The sequence below is a fragment of the Suricata suricatta genome, chromosome 11 (assembly GCF_006229205.1).
Source record: "Suricata suricatta isolate VVHF042 chromosome 11, meerkat_22Aug2017_6uvM2_HiC, whole genome shotgun sequence".
Lineage (NCBI taxonomy): Eukaryota > Metazoa > Chordata > Mammalia > Carnivora > Herpestidae > Suricata > Suricata suricatta.
This window is the reverse complement of record NC_043710.1, coordinates 100,085,072-100,105,294: the sequence shown is the minus strand read 5'-3', so window position 1 is coordinate 100,105,294 and position 20,223 is coordinate 100,085,072. Positions and strand designations below refer to the sequence as shown.

At 38.8% G+C, this 20,223-nt stretch overlaps 1 protein-coding gene across 1 annotated transcript in view; it reads right to left on the bottom strand.

The window, feature by feature from the left end:
- Positions 1 to 20,223, bottom strand: part of DDX10 (DEAD-box helicase 10) — a 282,694-nt gene that overhangs the window by 243,415 nt on the left and 19,056 nt on the right. The window contains exons 5-11 of the mRNA XM_029914966.1: positions 18,902 to 19,022; positions 18,086 to 18,275; positions 15,023 to 15,149; positions 11,166 to 11,328; positions 9,552 to 9,636; positions 1,283 to 1,384; positions 76 to 163 (exon numbers count right to left, since the gene is read on the bottom strand). Coding sequence (XP_029770826.1) covers positions 76 to 163; positions 1,283 to 1,384; positions 9,552 to 9,636; positions 11,166 to 11,328; positions 15,023 to 15,149; positions 18,086 to 18,275; positions 18,902 to 19,022 — 876 coding nt within the window. The remainder of the gene's footprint in view (positions 1 to 75; positions 164 to 1,282; positions 1,385 to 9,551; positions 9,637 to 11,165; positions 11,329 to 15,022; positions 15,150 to 18,085; positions 18,276 to 18,901; positions 19,023 to 20,223) is intronic.

The window sequence follows — 20,223 nt, the reverse complement described above, 5'->3', positions numbered from 1 at the left end:
TAGTAGAAAATGATGAATTCCTACTTTATCATATGCTCCATTCCAACTAAGGTATCAAATTTACCAAAGACTTACCCTTTGAGCTCTTTCTTTCAAATCTTGATCTTGTGCTAAAAATGATTCCAATTTTTTCTGAACATCTATAAGTTTTTCTGGATTGATTCTTTGTAACAAAAAAATACAGGTTAAACTAAGATATTTCAATTTTAGAAGCTGAAAATAGTATACAGCATTTTCCTCAGTATTTTTAAATCTATAACATTATTTCTCATTGAGGAGTCAGATTAGACTGAAATTATACTAGAGGTAAACTTGACTCTCAGGTATTCTGCATACCGTGGGGGTCGGGGGGAGATCAAGATTAAAAATCTTCTCTAAATGCCCCATCCTAAGTGAAAGATACTAAGGTTAACATTCAATTATTACTCATTGCTTACTAAGTCCATAAAGTTAGAAAACAGACTCTCGTGGGAGATCTACTGTCCATGCAGTAGAATAAAGGAAAGCTAATTTCATTTTCAGGCAAATATCATAAAACCAGTTTCAATTAATAAACAAGGAGCCAAAAGATATAAGTAATGTTCTCCTTATCCGGAAATCAGGCAAAATGTAACAAAATTGCTACTTAACTCCACCAAGGGAAGCTACAGGAAAGAATGAAATTCTTACAAGGGTCTGTTTCACAAAAGAAACCCCAGTTGTTTCCCTGATTTTAAACCAAACCACTTTGCTCCTGCAAAGCCGGCGTGGTGGTAGTTGGGAGTGGATGAGGGGGGGGGTTACTTTATTATAAAATCACATATAAAATTAAAGACACAAAAGGTAGAAAACCTTCGCTCAGTCTCAACAATTTCAACTCAATCTTGTTCCATCGAACCCTTACCCAACCCACCTGCCCCACTCCCCATCTATACAGCCTCCAAAGTATTTCCCTCCAAGTAAATAAAGCCAGGATGTTTCAAGGACCTCAGTGCAGGTGAAACTCTGATCCTGATCAAATGGACAGCACAGTCCTCTGAAATGGACACACAACCCCACAAATTTCATCCAAGCCCTGTATTCCTTTCAACCATCAATGCCCGCTAACAAGTTCTCCGTTTCATCTTATTTTATCCATTAACAGTCTTCCAGAAAATGTGTTTTAAAAAACACAGCAAACAAAAAAGTCACAAACCAGACAGCGGAAGACGAGAGGGAGGAGGGAATGAAGAATACGTAACTCAGCATGATAAATCTGTGCCTCTGTTCTCCTAAGGGTAACAACACACCCAGCAGTTCTTACCTGATTTCCTTCACAGGCACTTTCTTCTGGAGAAGCTGCTGCACCATCCCTTTTTCTTCTGAGGGAAGCAAAATCAATAAAGCTTCACCATCCTCTTTGTATCTAAACAAACAAACAAACAAAAAAAAACAATCTCTTCCACATCAGTGCAATCTGCATTTTACATTTCAACAGTCTGATGAATAGGTAACAAAGAAGCAAGTTTACCTAATTAGTAAATATTATGAATGCCATTTTTGTTCACTTCTGTGAGGACAGAAACTAGAGCTCTGAACACCTTTTTCAGTATTTCACTACTAGATATAATTCCAAGTGACTTTTAGGCTATACCACGGTAGGAGAGCGAGATCCTAAGATACAAATCAATTAAAAAGAATTTCTTAAATAGCTCTCTACAACAATTTCTCATTCAAGCCATGAAAGTATTAGGTTACAGTGAGTCATGTAAGAACACGGCACCCACTATATTAAGGAATCAAATCATCTTTCTGGGGGTTTTATACCTTGGGAATAGCACTATTTAGTGCCATCAGTTTTAAGGAAAGGATCTCTGCTCAAGTGAAAAGCTATCCTCCAATCCATGTGCTTCTCTTCGCTCACCTAGCAAAATTTGTATTTCATGCTGTACCACCAGCAATTTCTACATAACTGAGCCACAATGCAGCCACAGTTACTAAGCCTCCTGTGCTACTTGCGAACAGATTCCCCTTCTAACTCAGGGTCAGCCATTGCGTGCAAGCAGTAAGACAAAACGGAACTGGACATCTGTGGAATTATTTTTTAAAGACACAAAAGGAAAAGTATTCTCATCAAAGCACTCTATTCAAGGTTCATGCTATAAAATGTGAGTAGTAAATCTTTATAGTTAACCAAATACATTATTTAGCAAGAAACTTTGTGCCAGGCCTAAACTGTGACAAACCCAAAGAAATAGAAGAACATTTCTGTCTTCAGTGATCAAACAATCTAGCTGACTAGAAAACACAAACAGACACAAAATCAAAACAATGTCCCCAAGACAGTACATTACTAAATGTCAAAGGATGACCAAGGACAATAAATGCCAAAACTCGGGATAGGAAAGAGACCACTGAGGGGAAGGGTCAAGGCCAGCTGGAATTTGAGGAGGACCTTGAAGATGAACAGAAAAGGAAAAGATAGGGTCTTCCAAAAAAGGAGAATGGCATGAACAGAGGAATGGAAACCAGAAAAAAGGGCAAAGTTAGCTAACTTAAGATAGGAGAAACCCAAATGAACCACTGTAAACAAGTGGACAGCAGGAAGGATTTCCAGATGGGAACATCTGGTTCTGGAGAACTCTGGACGGCTGTGTATACAGAGACAGAACACCACTGTACTTAATTTTATCAATGAACACTTAAGGGAAAAACTGTGTTGACTTACAAAAGTACTACAAAGATGGAAGGGCAATTTCACCTCATGTTGATTTTCAAACTCTATTCCAACACGCGAGGTAAAATCCTAGTGTAATATCTTTACAGAAATACCTACGTATATGTATACACCTTTATGAGTACACACACAGAAAACTATGAAATAAAACATATCAAAAGCGCTAAAAGTTACCTTTAACTCATAAATCTAAAAAAAATGTAAGGGGCCACTAAATGCTAGGCACTAAAACTGACATAGTTCTGGCTGTCCCAGAGCTGACACACTATCAGGGACAGACACTAAAACAGCAAGTAACAATAAAGTTGCAGGAGTATTAGTCGATGTATGGGAAGCTATAAAAACATAACAGAGAACTACACTGAATGCGGTCTAGTAGTCAAGAAAACTGCCCTGAGCAAATGACTTCTAAGAGACCTACAGAATTAGGACTTAAGCCAAACACTCGCGGAGAGTTAAGTTTTCCAACAAGAAAAGGAAGCATCTGAAGAGAGGCCTGTGGACAGTTTTGTCTTCTTCATGCTGCTTAACTTTCTCCAGGGTTTCTAAATGCATAGGTATTAAACAGGAGACAGTAAAGCTTTTACTAAGTGCTTCAAAAATAAGAAACTAGTACCAAATGCCTTCCTCATCATATTTCAACACCTATTACAATTCAAACTGCTTCATCATTGTTTACTATGAAGAAATACAAAAAACCATTCCCCTTAAGCAGTACTGGATTAAACCATCTGTGAAGGTAGAAATCACTAGTATATGAAGTGATGAGGCAATACCTAGAGCAGACAAGGTATCTGAGAGACACCTCAACTTATGATGCTCCATGATCTTATCACTAACAACAGGTTAAGTGCAAAGGGGACAGATATCAATTAATAATGACCACTGTGCTGTGTACTACATCAAAATACCCCCAAGGTAGCCAGACTCTTGAGATGCAGTCAATTATCTTCATAAGTAAGAAAGCTTATCTCATGTGGCCCAGAGAGGAATACTTAGGAAATGAGTTGGCTAACGTGTGTTGCATGGAAAGCTTCTAGCAAACTGATTAAGAACAAGGATTTAGGGAGTCCACACAGAGAGGGTAGAAATCATTAGACTCTATCAACTGTCCCCAGAACTTAAAAACAAGACTAATACATTGTTTTAATACATTAAAAACAAGAAGAAAACACACATACAAGTGGTACTTAAAAATCATACTACCTGAAATTACTTTATGGAAACTACCTACCAGATGATTAATGCCAGGAGAAGAAATTGAGGCTTACAAAGATTAAGAACTGGTCAAAGGGTACAAAGCCATCAGGTGACAGAGCTAGATCCAAACCTCAATTTCTTGACTTTCCAGGGTAGTGTGGCTCAACTATAAGGCATCTGCCCCATAATCCAAATAAAGAAGGAAAGGGCATATATTTTTAGTTGATCTTCATGACCACAAATGACAGCAAGTTCAAATTAAGATACCTACCTTACTTCTCCAAGCACCTGGCTTTTGTGCCTTCTGGAAACCCTGCTGGGAGCAGCAGCCACTAGATCTCACTAACTGAAAACATCTGGGTGGCGGCACACTGGCAAGAACAGGAGCTGCAGGGTCAGAGAGACCTGAGGACACACCCCAGCCCTGGTATTTCCCAAGGCATCTCAGACACATTTTACCCCGAAAGCCTGAGAAGTTGTTGCCTGACAAAGAGGCCTCTCCCATCAGGATGGTATAAAGACTAACTGAGCTCTTCTGTCTGTTCACTCAACAGAGACCTGAGTATTACAAAGTAAACAGGCCACAACTCGGCTGCTCCCTGGGGGAATAACGGGGAAGGGCATGAAGAAGAAACTCCTCTGGCTGAAAAAAAGGGACAGTCAAATCTCCTCATAAAGAGACTAACGACAGCCCCCCCGCCCCCAGGGAAACAAACGTGCCACGTGCCAGCATGGGAGCCCTCATGCAAGAGATGCTAATGATAGGAGGGACCAGGTTTGTTTAAAGTCTGTGGATTCAAGGGGCAGGTCTCTGGAGCCAGCCGAGTAAGTGAGCATAGCAGGGGCCCAACTGTGAAAGTGATAAACTGCACAGAAGGCTTAGTGACGGTGAGGTCAGTCTGGGCCAGAGCACACCCTGAGGTGTCGGTGGAGTTTCCAGACCTCCTCCTGCCTCAAGCATTCCATGCCATTACCTTCCTTTATCTTTCAAACTGTTAGTAAAGCTTGCTATTAGGTGTGGTAGGCAGCTACTAAAACAGCTCCAAAAAATCTAGACCTTCCAGCTTCCATACTCTTGTGGTCCTCCCCACACTGAATGAGGCTGATTTTGTACAACCACTAGGATACCACCTTAAGATAGAGTTTGGATTCCAAGTTCTAAGTCACAAAAGACACAGATGCTGCCACCTTACTCCCTCTTACTCTCTCACTTGCTCTCTCTGATGAAGCCAACTGCTATGTTATGAAAAGCCCCAAGAAAAGAAAAAAAAATGTGTGGAAGGAACTGAGAGACAGCTCTGACCAACAGCCAGAAGAAAGACATGAATCCTGCCAACAAGCAGATGAAAAGGCTTGGAAAGGGATCCAGCCCCAATTGAGCCTTCAAGTACTGTGTGACACCGTGACCACAGACCTGGGCTCCAGACCTGCAAGGAGGTGGATGAGCAGCCAGAGAACCCGAAGGAGCTACCCCTGCGTTTCTGATCCACGGAAACCAGGAAAGGAGGTCTGATTCTTGCTTTACACCACTAAGTTCTGGGGTAATCTGTTATACTGCAAGAGACAATTAATTTTAGGAAAGCTCTGATTCATGAGTCTGATTTGAGAAAGTAATTGTGTTATCTCAACTGTCTACCCTGTGCCAAGCCCTGTTCTAAGCACTCAGGCTGTATCAATTAAGTAGACATATTTCTTTGCCTTTATAGAGCCTACATTCTAGTGAAGAAAGAGACATTGTAATAAGAAAATGCTCCAGGATACATGAAGGTATTATGCGCTACAGGAGAAAAAAAAGAAAATACAGACTGAAGTGAGGAAGAGTAGTTGGGGAAGGTTAAGAAAGATTATCATGCGAATGCTTAAGGAAAAACCATTCTAGCAAAAGAAACAACAGTAATATAAAGGCCTTTCGTGGCAGGGGGGCTGGGGGGGACATGCTTGGCATGAAGGACAAACAGTCTGACCAGTGTGGAACATAGGGACAAGCAGGGAATAGAAAGTAAGGTTGGAGGGGACTGAGTAGTATCAAGTCACTGGCTTTTATTCTGAGTGAGCAGGAAGCCTTCAGAGGACTGACAAGCTCTGACCAGGGTTTAAAAGGATCACTCCGCCCACCTACTGCGTTGAGACCGGACAGCAGGAGGGCAAGGGGCAAGTGTGTGGAACCAGCTGACTCCTGAGAAAACTGAGTCCACCTCCCTACCTCTGTAACTACTTTGGCCCTACATTATCCCAGCTCAATGCTTCTTGATGCAAAATAAAGAAATAGTCTTTCCCTTTCTAAAATCAAAACAAAAACTTTACATTCTAAATAGCAACAGCCCAAAGCAGAAGGCCACGTAAAGCAGCACCAGTATCCAGAAGACACAGGCCGAATTCAGGATCTTCCTAAGTCTAAGCTAAAGCACGAATTTTCACTACCAAAAGACAGCTCTTATCTCGTACCTAAGATATTCAGAGTGAGCTTCAGTAAGTTAATGCTCATATAGAAATTGTCTTTTCACTACTATTATTTCAACTTACAAATTAAGGATACTTTGTTAAAAACTCACCTTATTATCTATTCCATAAAGTACCAGTATTTTCCACAAATCATAAACTCCTCAAAGTTATCACAGCAAAAATGTTAACTACTTTGCATCCTCTTTGCTGCTGCTAACCTACAGGGCAGCCAGTGAGCGGGCAGGGAAAAGACTGGCCTCTGCTGCCCCCTAGTGGAAGCTCACACGGCTGTCTAAATCAGCCACGAAGTCTGAGAGCCACAGAACATAGTCAGGCAGACTCTAGGAAACAATAATCATACATACATATAAGCTCACTTTTTTTTTAATAAACTCCAGTCCCAATGTGGGGTTGAACTCATAACCCTGAGATCAAGAGTCTCATGCTCTACTGAGCCATGAAGCATCTGTACTCTCACCTTTTAAACTCCCAACTGTTTACATATGAACAGTTATACATAATTCACATCTTCATCCACACGCTCCTACTCACCAAATAAAAGCATTAAAAAAAAAAGGGGGGGAGTACCCAATGTATACCTACTCACCATTCCCCAATTTTTTATTTTCAAATGGGCATTCTCCTAAAAAAAATGGAAAAGCTTGGATTTATGAGTACCAAAAACTGCAAGCCCTAAAAACAATCATTTTTAAGTAACGCATCACAGAACACAGTTTGATAATATTATATTCCTATTCCTTGCCTTCCCTGTCTCTAAAGGATATCATTTTGTTAAAAGGGATGTGGATGGTTAAAATAGATAAAATTTTTCCCAATACTAAAGATCATGAAAGATTTTAGTAAATAAACTAAAATACTTCAAGTACCTAAATCACTATTTTCACTCAGCTAAGGCACTTTAGACACTTAGAAAGGGAAAAAAAAGATTCCGCAAACCTTAGCTATTTTGCCACAAAGCACTGAATTCATTTCTCTGTATTCGTATATTATAGCTCACTTCCACAAGTAAACATTATCTGGCAACCCAGCATAAACACAGGATTTTAATTAGTTTCAAATTTTAATTTAGCCTTTATTCAATTCAATTATTCAAGTCTCATGGCCCACAAAACTTTCTAATCATCTGTAAGCCCATTAATGGCAACTTTTAAACTGCAGTTTCATTATTTTTTTATTAAACTGCCCAGAAAAAAATAAGTATGCATATCCTAAACATTTCCACTGACTACTCATCTAAAAGAATTAATTCAAAACATTTTTAATTGGTTATGAGGGATCAAAGAGACGTGTATTTTAAAAATTAATGACATTAGAAATTGCATTACAACAGTTTTTCAAATTAGTATTTTCTTTTCAAACACAATCACGAAGTCATCATAGCTCCTTTTCATCTCCAGTCATTAGGACCAATTTAATGTCCATCCTGGCATGTTCAACTACACAAGATTTTTAACAACCTCTCTGAGAACCAAAAACCTTGAAATATTCCTCCCTGGTGAACTATTTTCTGATGCAATGAGATGTCCAATCATCTTCATAAAGCAAGAATAATTTTAAAAGACTGTTTAAAAGTGTCCTATAAAGAAATCAGTTTTCCCTGTCTGTATCAACACCAAATGGCACAAGTGACATGCCTGTGTGCTCCCAGAGCAATATGCGCATGAGAGGCCATATCCCACTCTCTCTAAAATGGAAATATGCACATGGGAACAAGTACAAACTCACACATGCTACACATTTACTGAGAAGAATTAAACACTAGAGGAATACTCATTCCACCAACCACTACTTAGGACTTCTGAACATCTCACTATGAAAGATAACCCAAACACGCACCCAACGCAACACAAACATCGCTGATAACACCACCCAACTTCCTATAAAATGGAAAACAAGACTGCTGTTCTACCCAGGTCCTTTTTCCTTAGACCCCATTAGAAACTAAAAGGTAACTACTTTACAGGTAAGTTTGTCTAAAGGTACAACGGGCACCACATACAGAACCCAGTTCTAACTCCACTGCTTATTCAAATTATACTGTTAACTGCAATAAAAAGGCTTACTTTTGACCCTGTAACACATAAATTCCGTTTTTAAACAGCTTTATCATTCACTATTGTACTATTCTCTCCCTTCATGCTGGTCAAAAGAAATGCGTTTGAGTGAATTTTTATTATAGCCCATGTTTAACGGCCCACAAGATAAATGTGAATCATACGCAACCAAACATGTTACAAAATTTTTTAAATGAATACAATGAAGGGCTCTGCTTCTTCTCAAGCTGCAAAAGGACATGAAAAACCTTCACTTCAGCCAAAACATAACAAAATTTACCAGATACAACCAAAAAGAAAAAAATTTCTTTAAAGCCCCCCCAAACTGTGGATTCAAAGAAATTTAACTACATGGCAGAGAGATTTACTAGACAAACAAGGGATAGAGGCCACTCGGGGCTGTCTGCTGAAAGGGATACAGGGCGGGCAGAAGAGGAGAGTCACTGCTTAGAAGATGGTCTAAATCCTGGGTCTAAAGATCCTGCCATGCGGCTTCTGGGTGGCTCAGTCAGTTTAGAAGTCCAGTCTCAGCACAGGTCATGATCTCACGGTTCATGAGTTCAGGCCCTGCATCAGGTTCTGTGCTCACAGCTCAGAGCCTGGAGTCTGCTTTGGATTCTGTGTCTCCCTCTCTCTGCCCCTCCCCAATTCGTGCTCTCTCTCTCTCTCTCAAAAATAAACAAACATTAAAAAAAATTTTTTTTTTTTTAACAAAAATTGGAAGTACCTTTTGCCAGGGTAGGCCAAGAGTTGGTATCTCTTCCATCACCAAGTACCAACATCTTGCCAACAACCATATTATAAATATTCATCCAGTTTTGATAAGGAAATAAACAGTACAACATAAATCCAAAGACACAGTCTGTATGTGGCCAATCATAATTACTCATAACCTGCTGTGATTATTCAGACCATTTCCAATTTGTAACCATAATAAGATGAACATCTTTATGTAACTTTACCCATCTCCATTTTCTTCAGATCAGGTTTTAAATCTGGAACATGACGCAAAAGGAAGAACTCTAAGGTTTTGATAATTATAAACACAAGCTATCCAGAAAAATGCTAACCATTTAAAATTCTACCATGGGCAAACATCTCCCAGCTGCAACAGCAAAGAAAAAAGCCAGCACACCTACCTGGCAGTTCTACCTGCTCGGTGAATATATGTGTTGGCATCTTCTGGACAATCAAACTGAAGAACCCAATTCACAGCTGGGAAATCTGAACAGAAGGAAAATCAAGTTAGGAAACTAGTTTCAAGATCTACCCTGCTACACATTTTTATTTTATATTATCAATTATCACTTGCTAAGACTTCCCATCACATCAAACTGACAGAGATCATCTGTGAACTTTATTAAAAATAAAATTAATTGCAAGAACCAAGAGATAATAAACAATTCTCCTTGGACAGTGACCTAAAATTAATGACAGTATTTGAATACGAAGATTATTTTGTATCTGAAACAGAAGAGCCTGCTTTGTGTCAGGCAAATAATGAAATTTTAATAACCTGAAAGAACCCACTTCTCGTGGGTTCCTAGTGAACTCTATAAAACTGGTTTCCCAATTTAAATGAAACTTTACTTTTCTTGCTATTACCATCTCCATTCGAATTAATGATTCTTTCTAAGTCCCTTTTCTCAATTCTCAGCAACAGATGCCCTGTTCTCAATTCCTTGAAAGAACTACCTTTAGACACAGTGGATTTTGCTGTGAGGATTTCAGATCAATTTCTATAATAGAGGAAAGGGCTGATAAGTCAAGGAAGAGGAAGAAAGATCTGGAAAGAAGAGTGTCAGGATGACAAATGTGCATGCGGTTTATGGAGCAACCAGAGTGGGTAAGAGCTGGAGGCGGAACACTGCAACATGGGAGGAGAGAAATGGACCGGGTTTGAACTGGGAGAAAAGTAGGCGTGGGACATCTGCTAGGACATTTGAGAAAAATCAGAACTGGCTTCACAAGGGAAGCAAATCTTAACTATGAACTCAAAAACTTAAAAGTAAAAGAACAGAGACAATCAGTACCCTACGTCCCTCAGGAGACAATCGCACAGACAATTTACCCAGACAAGGTAAATACAAAATGCTGATTTTACCAAAAGTCATGGTAGAACAATATAAGCTAGAGAGCTTTAAAAACATGTATACTTGGCTACTGCCTCCAGTCACATGGGAACGAACGTATGTAATGTCTGAGATACACTTTAAAATACTCCCAGATGATCAAGGAGACAGGAAGAAAAAGGGGATCGTGGAAAAGATGGTTGCTGAAGCTGGGTAATATACATGAGGGTACCTAAGTGAATTCTTCATGTATGTTTAAAATCTGCCAGTGATGAACACAGTGGCTTTTTCAAAGTTTGAACACATTAAATATGCTTTCAAAATAAAAACATTTGGTGAAAAAATACACTTCAAATTTTCTTATTAAGCAAGTTGTAATATTTTATCAAGTTTCCAATTTTCAAAGAAACATAGAAAGGTGTCTTTACACCTTTAATCCTTCTTTGATTCTGTGGGCTGCTCAGGATTCTAGGATTATTACCATAAGCAATAAACACAGAAGATGGAAATATGACCAAAATTTTCACTGATGTGTCCTTAATCATCTCGGTTATCAACTTACTTGTTTTCCTAAGAAAAGCAGGCCCAATTATTTGAGTGAAACTATGTGAATTCCCAAATCCATCCATGTATAGGCAAATTCTATACCCCACAGTCACAGAATGTGTTCAAAGTTCTCACCCAGCCCCCTGGCTGCAATATCCGTAGCGAAGAGAACCGCAGCCTTCTTGCGGACGAATTCATTGTAGACCTCCATCCTTCTCATCTGCTGCTGCCGGCCGTGCAGCGCGAGGATGGAGATCCCAGGGCGCAGCCGGCAGAACACCCGGTACAGGTACTGGACCTGGGAGTCACAGAGAAAGGAGTTTGGTACTTCTGGATAACTGCAGCAGCCAAGAAAACTCGGGAGATGAGCAGCAAAAATGCTTTAGGGAGCACAAGTCTCATCAATCAAAAAATGTAGGGCAGAGAAAGGGAAACGCAGTCTGGAGTTGCTGTCTTCGAGCACATTTTGCTCACATGATTTCCTATAAGAATTTCTTTTTAAATATGCTGCCCTTAGGGGCTGGGTGGCTGAGTCGGTTACTTGTCTGACTCTTGACCTCGGCTCAGCTCATCATCTCACGGTTCGTGAATTCAAGCCCAGCATGTCCCATCAGGCTCTGCACACTGACATTGTGGAGCTTGCTTTGGATGCGGTCCCCCTCTCTCTCTGCTCCTCTCCTGCTCACTTCCTCTCTCAAAATAAATAAAAATTTTTTTAACTTTTTTAAAAGCGCTCCCCTTACATTTCAACTTGATAGCTGACATTTTTTCAAGTGTAATTAGTTGCAAAAAATGTAATTTCTGATATATTATAAATATGGAGAATTTAAAATAAATCTCTTATACATGTATCCAGTAGATTCTAAGTAGCAGAGCAATCTGATACCATCATTTTTAAAATATGTAAAGATAACAAAGGCCATGCCTGCGTAAAAAAGGCCCCTCAACTTTGCTGTGACCCTCAAACTGCTATAAAAAAAAATCAAGTCTTTAAAAAAAAATCTGACGACAATAAACTTCTCAAGAGAAAGAAATTTTGCATTTCTTCTCCTCCTTTAACTTTTATGTCAATTTCCTGATCCCACAGAATTTTATGTTAGTAGGTTTTATGCTTCAAAGTCTTTTGTGTATCTAACCAATATTTATGACTTTCTACTATAAAACACTGATTATCAGTTTTAATTTCAAATTTCCTGTGTCCATAAAGCTATTAAAAATTCTCAGACTGAGCTATTACTATATTAGTATAGAACTGACCAGAACAAGAAATGTTAGAATTTGGAAAAAAGCAAAACAAAAAATCCTGGTAGACATAATCATTTTGTTATGCAACCCTGGATGTTATTACAGCTCTTCATAAATAGAACGGATTGCTGGCTTTCTCTTTAGTTCACATATTAATAAATGAATACTACTTGACTGGTAGACTGAGGCAGAGTAAAACATCATTTTGTTCCTATTTTTCTCTTTCTAATGTCCATGTTAAGAAAACCCCTTCATGAAAATACAGAAAACTGAACCGGAAGGAACGCTTACGCACTGCTGGTGGGAATGCACACTGCTGCAAGCACTGTGGAAAACCGTGTGAAGGTTCCTCAAAAAATTGAAAATAGAACTACCGTATGATCCAGTAATTCTACTTCTGGGTATTCATCTGAGGAAAATAAAAACACTAACTCCGAAAGACACATGCCGCCCTCTGTTTACGGCAGCCTTGTTTACAAGAGTGAAGATACGGAAGCTGCACAGTGTCCATCCAAATGAACGGATAAAGATGATAGGGGATATATATACATGTCATGAAATACAACACGGCCATAAAAAATGAGATCTTGACATTGGCAACAACCTGGTTGGAGCTAGAAGGAATAATACTAAGTAAAATAAGTCAAAGAAACATATGTACCATTATTTAACTTATGTGGAATCTAAAAAAACAATCAAACAAACGAAAAAAACAAAGAAAAAGAAAAACAGACTCAAATATAGAGAACTAGTGGTTGCCGGAGGGGAGGTAGGTGAAATAGGTGAAGGGGATTAAGTATACTTATTATGTAAGCGCTGAGTAATATACAGAATTACTAAATCACTATGTTGTACTCCTGAACTAACATAACACTATATGTAAACTATCCTGGAATTTAAAAAGTAAATTAAAAAAAGAAATTGTACTGGAAAAAAACTTAACTCTCTCAACTCCTATAATATATGTCAAAACCATGAGAGATAAAATTTATAACAATCCATCAGCTATTAAGTCCATTAAGTCTCCCCAAAAATTTTGTTATAAATAAAGAATGGTTGGGGCATCTCGGTGGCTCAGTCGGTTAAGTTCCAACTCTTAATATTGGCTCAGGTCATGATCTTAAGGTCATGAGATCGAACCCCACATCAAGCACCACACTGAGTGTGGAGCCTGTTTGGGAATCTCTTTCTCTCTCTCTCAAAATAAATAAATAAACTTAAAAAAAGTAAAGAATGGTAAACCTGGTGAACTGCAGAACCACTTGGTACCGTGTTCTCAGAACCATTTGCTTTCCCAACAGCAGTATCCCTGGTGCTAGCAAGGCTCTCAGGGCCTGAGACAACGCACCGGCACAGACAGGTGACTCACGCCTCTGTTGTGCAGGTTTAAGAGAGGAGAAGGGGAGAGGGGAAAGGTGCACCTGTGGACGACAGACACACTCACAGGCAAACCAATCTCAAAAGTGCATATGCACCTAGGAAGCGTCAAGGATGTCCATGAACTTGCTGCAGTGTGCATCTCCTGAATCAAAACTGACACTGAAATCCGGCTCTTGCTAATACTCACTGAGGTGGATGATTTTCCAAGATCACTCTGGCTAGAATGTGTGATAATGATAGGAAGGGAAGTGCGGGAATGAAGAGAACAGTCAGGATCAGGAGAAAGTCAAGCATGGCTGAGACTTAGCTTTGGCATTAGGCATTGTGAGAGGTCGTGGACCTAATGAGAGTTACCAATATGTTGACTATGAGGTGAAGACAGTCAATAATTAAAGATTCAGTCATCTGAGATGGGGAAGAGATGCTGGGAGTAGATCTTCAGGATACGAAATCTTTAATCTTTTTCCTATTTTAAACTCGAAATGCCCTCAAGACATCAATGGGAAATTTCTAGTATTCAAGGAGATACACAAGTCTGGGGCTCAGGAGAGTGGTCAGAGCTTGAGAAGTCGATTTGGCAGTTGTTAGAACACAGATGGCATTTAAAGCCATGGGACTGAAGAGGTTTCCTAAAAAGAGTATATGCAGAAAAAGGACCGAGTACAACAGACAGACCACTAGCTATCTTCCCTATGAACTGGAGAGAAACTCACGGGCATATTTATCATGCTAAGTACTCGAAAAAGCTATAAACCTAGACTCCACCTACTATATGCCAACAACTATATATATGTCAATAGGTAATGTGAAATACAGAGAGGAAAGAACATAAAAAACATGAAGGTCCCTCTTCTTTAAGGGAAGAGACTAAGTTTTCTTATTTATCATTGAATCCTTCATTCATAGCATATGACTAATGTTAAAGAAATGTGTGATTGAATTAAGGACAAACACTCTAATATGATAGGAAACCGCTGATTATAATATGGGGCTTGGCAGTATTGGAAAGGGGCCTCAGATGTAACATTTGAGCTCAGCCTTAAAGGACATTCAACACTCCCTCAAAGGAGGGCAGGCAGGCCACTCCAGAGATCCCCACGATCAAGGACCTCGAGGCATGGAAATAATGGCACTTTCAGATCAGAATTCCTGGAGGGTGGGCATCAGATTATAAACACCTGCAGTTCATCCAGCCATTCGGTGGCGTGTTCTGCCAGCATTCACTGAGGGCCACTATGTTGATCTACCACGTTCTTCACCACATGTAGCACTGTATTTATTAGAATAGAATAAATTGCTATTTATCTAACTGAAATTTGCTATTTTAAAAAGGATGATTCAATGTGAATTACTTAATCATTCAGTACCTCTTTACAACTGGAGAAAAACACAATACTTTTCTTCTTCAGGTGGCTTCTCAAAAAGGAATACAGCACACTTATTTTTTGCTGCAGCTCACAAACTATGTAGTTCTGTTCCAAAGTGGCAGGGGTGCTAATAAAAATAAGAGGAGAAAACACATTAAAAACATGCCACATGGGTTAATTTTGAAATTCAGACCTCACAAGAAAGGATGAAAGGAAGGAAGGAAGAAAGAGAAAACATTAGCAACACATACATGTACCCCAAAAGAGAACTTCTTAGAAATTAGAAACAGGAATATCACAATTTTGCAAATCCTAATGAAATAATGGATCTAGAAAAATTGTCACTGGCTGCCAAAACTGTGAAGATTAAAAAGCTATCCTTCCTGCCATAAAGGCGTTGACTGATTCAGATTCATCCTCTGGCTTATGAAAGCTGGATTAAATATAAATTAAAAAAAAAAAAAAACCTGAAGGCCTGAGAGAGCAACCAAGGCAGCTAGGACTTGAGGTGCTAAAAAAGAAAACAGACATGCCCTGAGGCAGGCCCCATATTCATCTCCACCTTTCCCTCGAAGCATGTGCTGATTTGCAAGACGGATAAGAGTTGGAAGTAGCATCCTTAGGCCTACACACATTAGTCCAAGATCCTTGACAGAAGGAACCATACAACGCTCAATCTTAAATTCTTCATACGATTTTTGCATGAGAAGTGGGACAAATTCTGAAGCTTAACACACACACACACACACACACACACACACACACACACACACACAAAGCAAACTGAGTGAAAACAAGCAAAAAGTCACATGCAGGCAACTGAGAGCTGAGCAGAGATGCTGGCAGCCTCAGCACTATGAGGTTCAGAGCCTGCCAGGGTGGAAGGGCTCTGGGAGATACCCACGCTTTTCAGCTGAGACTTCCAGAAAGGCTATTCCTCAGGACTGCAGGCAAAACAGAAATAGAACAACCCCAGAATCTAAAAGCCAGGGTAGTCCAGATCAAGGTCATCTGTCCCTACCACATTTATCTGCCACAAAAAAAAAAAAAAAAAAAAAAAACCCAAATCATTCCTGGTTTAACTAAGAACTGAAGATAAGAAAATCTTAAGCAATACACAACACCCTCAAAAGAACAAAAAAAAAACCATCAGCTAAATGTGACATTAGCTACTCTGATATAATAGTAATTAGAATAGAAATGTATCTTTAAAGAAAAAACCTGCCAAGATATCTTCCAAAAATGAGGAAGAAATAAAGATGTTCTCAGAAAAGTCAAAACGGAGTTTTTCCACTAGTAATCCTGAACTAAAAGTAAAAGGAAATTTTTTTGAACACAAGAAATAAAAATACCAGAAAGATGAACTATTTGGATAAATCTAAATAAATACTGATGTTTCAAAAATTATTAACAGCTTATGGAGTTTAAAATGTGTGAAATTAAAATACTTCACGATGAAGGTAGGGTAGAAAGGGGTAAAGAGACTTAAAATAATAGGGTAAGTTAAGTGCCATTACAAAGTAGTGACCATACCTGGTAACAAAACCACCTATTGCTTACAAAGTCACATAAATCTAAAACGTAAGGACGTACAGAATGTAAAAAGTAAACACCAGCTTTCTGTGGGGCTTCCGGTGAGCTGGACACGAGAGAGCATGGTGGTCATCAGCACATACCCTGCAGTTGTCAATCGTCACTGGAGACATGGTTTCTGAAAACCCCAATCCTTCTGACACATTTCAAAAATCACTTATAAAATAAACTTGCATTCAGTTTTTTCTAACTCTGATCTAAAGAGAATAGTTCACTGTTATCTACAGAAATTGGTAACAAGAAATCTATCTACAATTACCATAAATCATGAAATTTCAGATGGTACCTAATGATTGAAAATTTTGTATCTGGTAAAGAGTTTTGAAAATAGGCAGAAAGCGAACAGCCAAAAAAAAAAAAAAAAAGTAGAAAATCAAGGGGGGCCTGGGTGGTTCAACTGGTTAAGTATATGATTCTTGATTTCAGCTCAGGTCACAATTTCAAGGGTCATGAGATTGAGCCTGTCTAGCTACACGCTGACAGCACAGAGCTTGCTTAGAATTCTCTCTCCCTCTCTCAACCCCCTCCCCTGCTCTCTCTCTCAAAATAAACTTAAAACAAAGAAAAAAGAAAATAAAAAAAGAGTCTTTAGATTATTAATTGTACCAAGAATTTCAATAGGTCTCTCAATACAACATTACAAACAGGGACCACTGTCTACTCCACAGTAAGCTAAGGAGGAGACTACCTCAAGAATCTCCTGCTATGCCATTCCTCACTTCTTGAGAGCCAAGGATGGACTCAGATTCTCCAAAGTTCACCCATTAAGAACACCTGGAAGCATGGAGTCTGGCCTCTTCAAGGGCTTTCTTTAATCCTAAACATTTATTAGCTGAACATCATTAAGGTGGGCCCCAAGTCCCATATTCCCATGAATTAAAAATTTTCCAAGAGGATAACCCATCATTTTCCCCAATCTATTCCTTTTAAGTCTAATATTTCATAGTAAGAAATGGAAGTTAAGATAGAGATAATGGTAGAGTGAATCCATATTGAGACCTTCAACACATATCTACTTACGTTCACTAGAAAACATTTCTGCAAGTCACATATGACCATAATCTGATGATTCATACCAAAAATACAGACACAAACTTCCACTTGTTATCAAAATATGCTTTAAAACCTATTTCCCCCAACCCATTTTGCACAAAGCCACACAACCCCAACACACCCCATTTTATGCAGGGGTAGGTGTTAACAAACACCTATTCATATCTTACAGAAAGGTATGTGTTCCTCAGATCACATAGGAAATACTGCACTAGAGTATTCCCACACTTAAAGGTCCATCAAATATCTAAATAATTTTAAATAATATATTTTACTATGCTTTCCATATTTTGGAACAGTTAAATTGATGTCTAGTTTCCTAAAAAAGATAGTATTAATTTAAAATATCGAATTCTTATACTTAAAAGAACACTGATTTTTTTAACTGAATCAAATATGGGTGCAAGTAGTACATACCTATATTTTGCTTTTTCATGAACCCAGACATACTCAGGGTTTTTCAAACTTAAGCGTGCCAGGTCCTTTACAGATTTGGTTTGTGTAGCTGAGAAAAGCAAAGTCTGACGTTTCTTGGGAAGGTTTTCAATGATAGCATTCATGGTATCAGCAAAGCCCATATCCAAGATTCTATCTGCTTCATCAAGAACTAAAAAAAAGAAAATTTAAGGTGAACTACAACATTTAAAATATACATTAGGCTACATGCAATGTAGTATCCTGGACTGGGTCCTAGAAGAGAAAAAAGGGCATTAGTGGAAAAGCAGTGAAATCCAAAAAAAGGTCTGGAATTTATAAATGGACCACTGTTAATCTTCGTTTTGATGGAATACATGGTTACATACCACAGTTACGTAAGATGTCACACTGGGGGAAACTGGGAAAGGGTATAAAGCAACTTTCTGTGCTATCACTGCAAGTGTAAGTATAGAATTATTACAAAATAAAGAGGTGATTAAAATTAAATATACACATATTACGTAAGATCACCAGAAGCAGATGTATCTTAAAAGATAAATTCTTAGCAGTGTCAGATAAAGAAATATCTAATCTCATAAACAACTACTTATATTCTTCTGATCATTTTAAGAAAAAAAAAAAAACAAAGTCTAGTTGTACTCTCTGGGTTTAGAACCCATATGCCAAAAAATTGTTTCAAGTTATTTCAAGATGTTTTATTGAATAAATATTAAGAATAAAAATTTCTATCATTAAAATTTATGAGGTCTCTCTCCTGAGTCTGAGATTGTTTCATTAGAAATTCATTAGACTCACCTAACATTTGGAGATTGGTAGCATGAAAACATATTGTTTCATCCATGTGTTGAAGAAGCCGACCCGGAGTGCAGACAAGTATATTTATGTTATTGATCCTCTCAGCTTCATGTTTCAGATCCTGCAAACAGTTGTTTCTTCTGATTACACACACACATCACTGAACAGCCTGTGTATCCACACTATAAAAGCCATCTGCATGTTACTTTCTCACAGCAATGTAGATATGCTACAAACAGATAGGATTTCCCCTTCGATTTCTGCAGCACATCCAAATTTCTGGGCCAAATACAAGTCCTCAGTGAAGACCTAAAGAGCTCAGAGTGCCTCCAGATTCTTAATTATAGCCAGGATTCTGAGGCCAAGAAAGAATTTCCTATGACTGCTCCAAGTCTTCGCTTCTCTTTACATCTGCCAGAACTGACATCAAGTAGAATCGTTGCCATTATTTAAGTCAGAACCCAGAGGCACTGAGCAGGCTCTCTGACACCAGTCACTGCACTTTGGGGACTAGGGCGGGGGAAGCTGAGCTCTCTACATTCTAGAAGGTGTTGCCTTGAAGGTTAGTCATTAAAGCTGGGTGACAGGTACATGAGTAAGTAAGGGTTTGGGATGGATGCTATTCTTTCTTCGTGTACATTTGCATACGAACCCGAGCATTATCCTCACAGTCTAGAGGAGCCTCCAGCACAAACAAGCAGTGCAGATGAACCAGAAGGTAGAGCAGAAGCTGGGTAACAGCTTCTACCATCACCTAAAACCAACATTCCTCAAAACTATCTTCTGCTCCAGAAAGCTGGAGTGACCATACTCAGATGAGACAAAACTGACTTTAAAACAAAGACTGCAGGGGTGCCTGGGTAGCTCCATCAGTTAAGCGTCCAACTCTTATTTCTGCTCAGGTCATGATCTCACAGTTCATGACTTTGAGCCCCATGTCAGGCTCTCCACTGGGAGTGCAGACCCTACTTGAGATTTTCTCTCTCTCTCTTTCTCTCTCTCTGTCTCTCACCTATGTGCACGCTCTCTCTCTCAAAAATAAACATTTTTAAAAAATAAAACAAAGACAGTAATAAAAGAGAAAAAATCAGCAATACATAAAGACAAATGGATCGATCCAAGAAACAACATTCGTAAATATTTATGTACCAAAAACAGAATCAACAAAACAAAAAATAACAACAGACATAAAGGGAGAAATTGACAGCAATACAATATTAGTAGGAAACTTTAATATACCATTTACATCAATGGATAGATAATTAGCACAGAAAATCAATGAGGAAACACTGGACTTAAATAATACATTAGACCACTTGGAC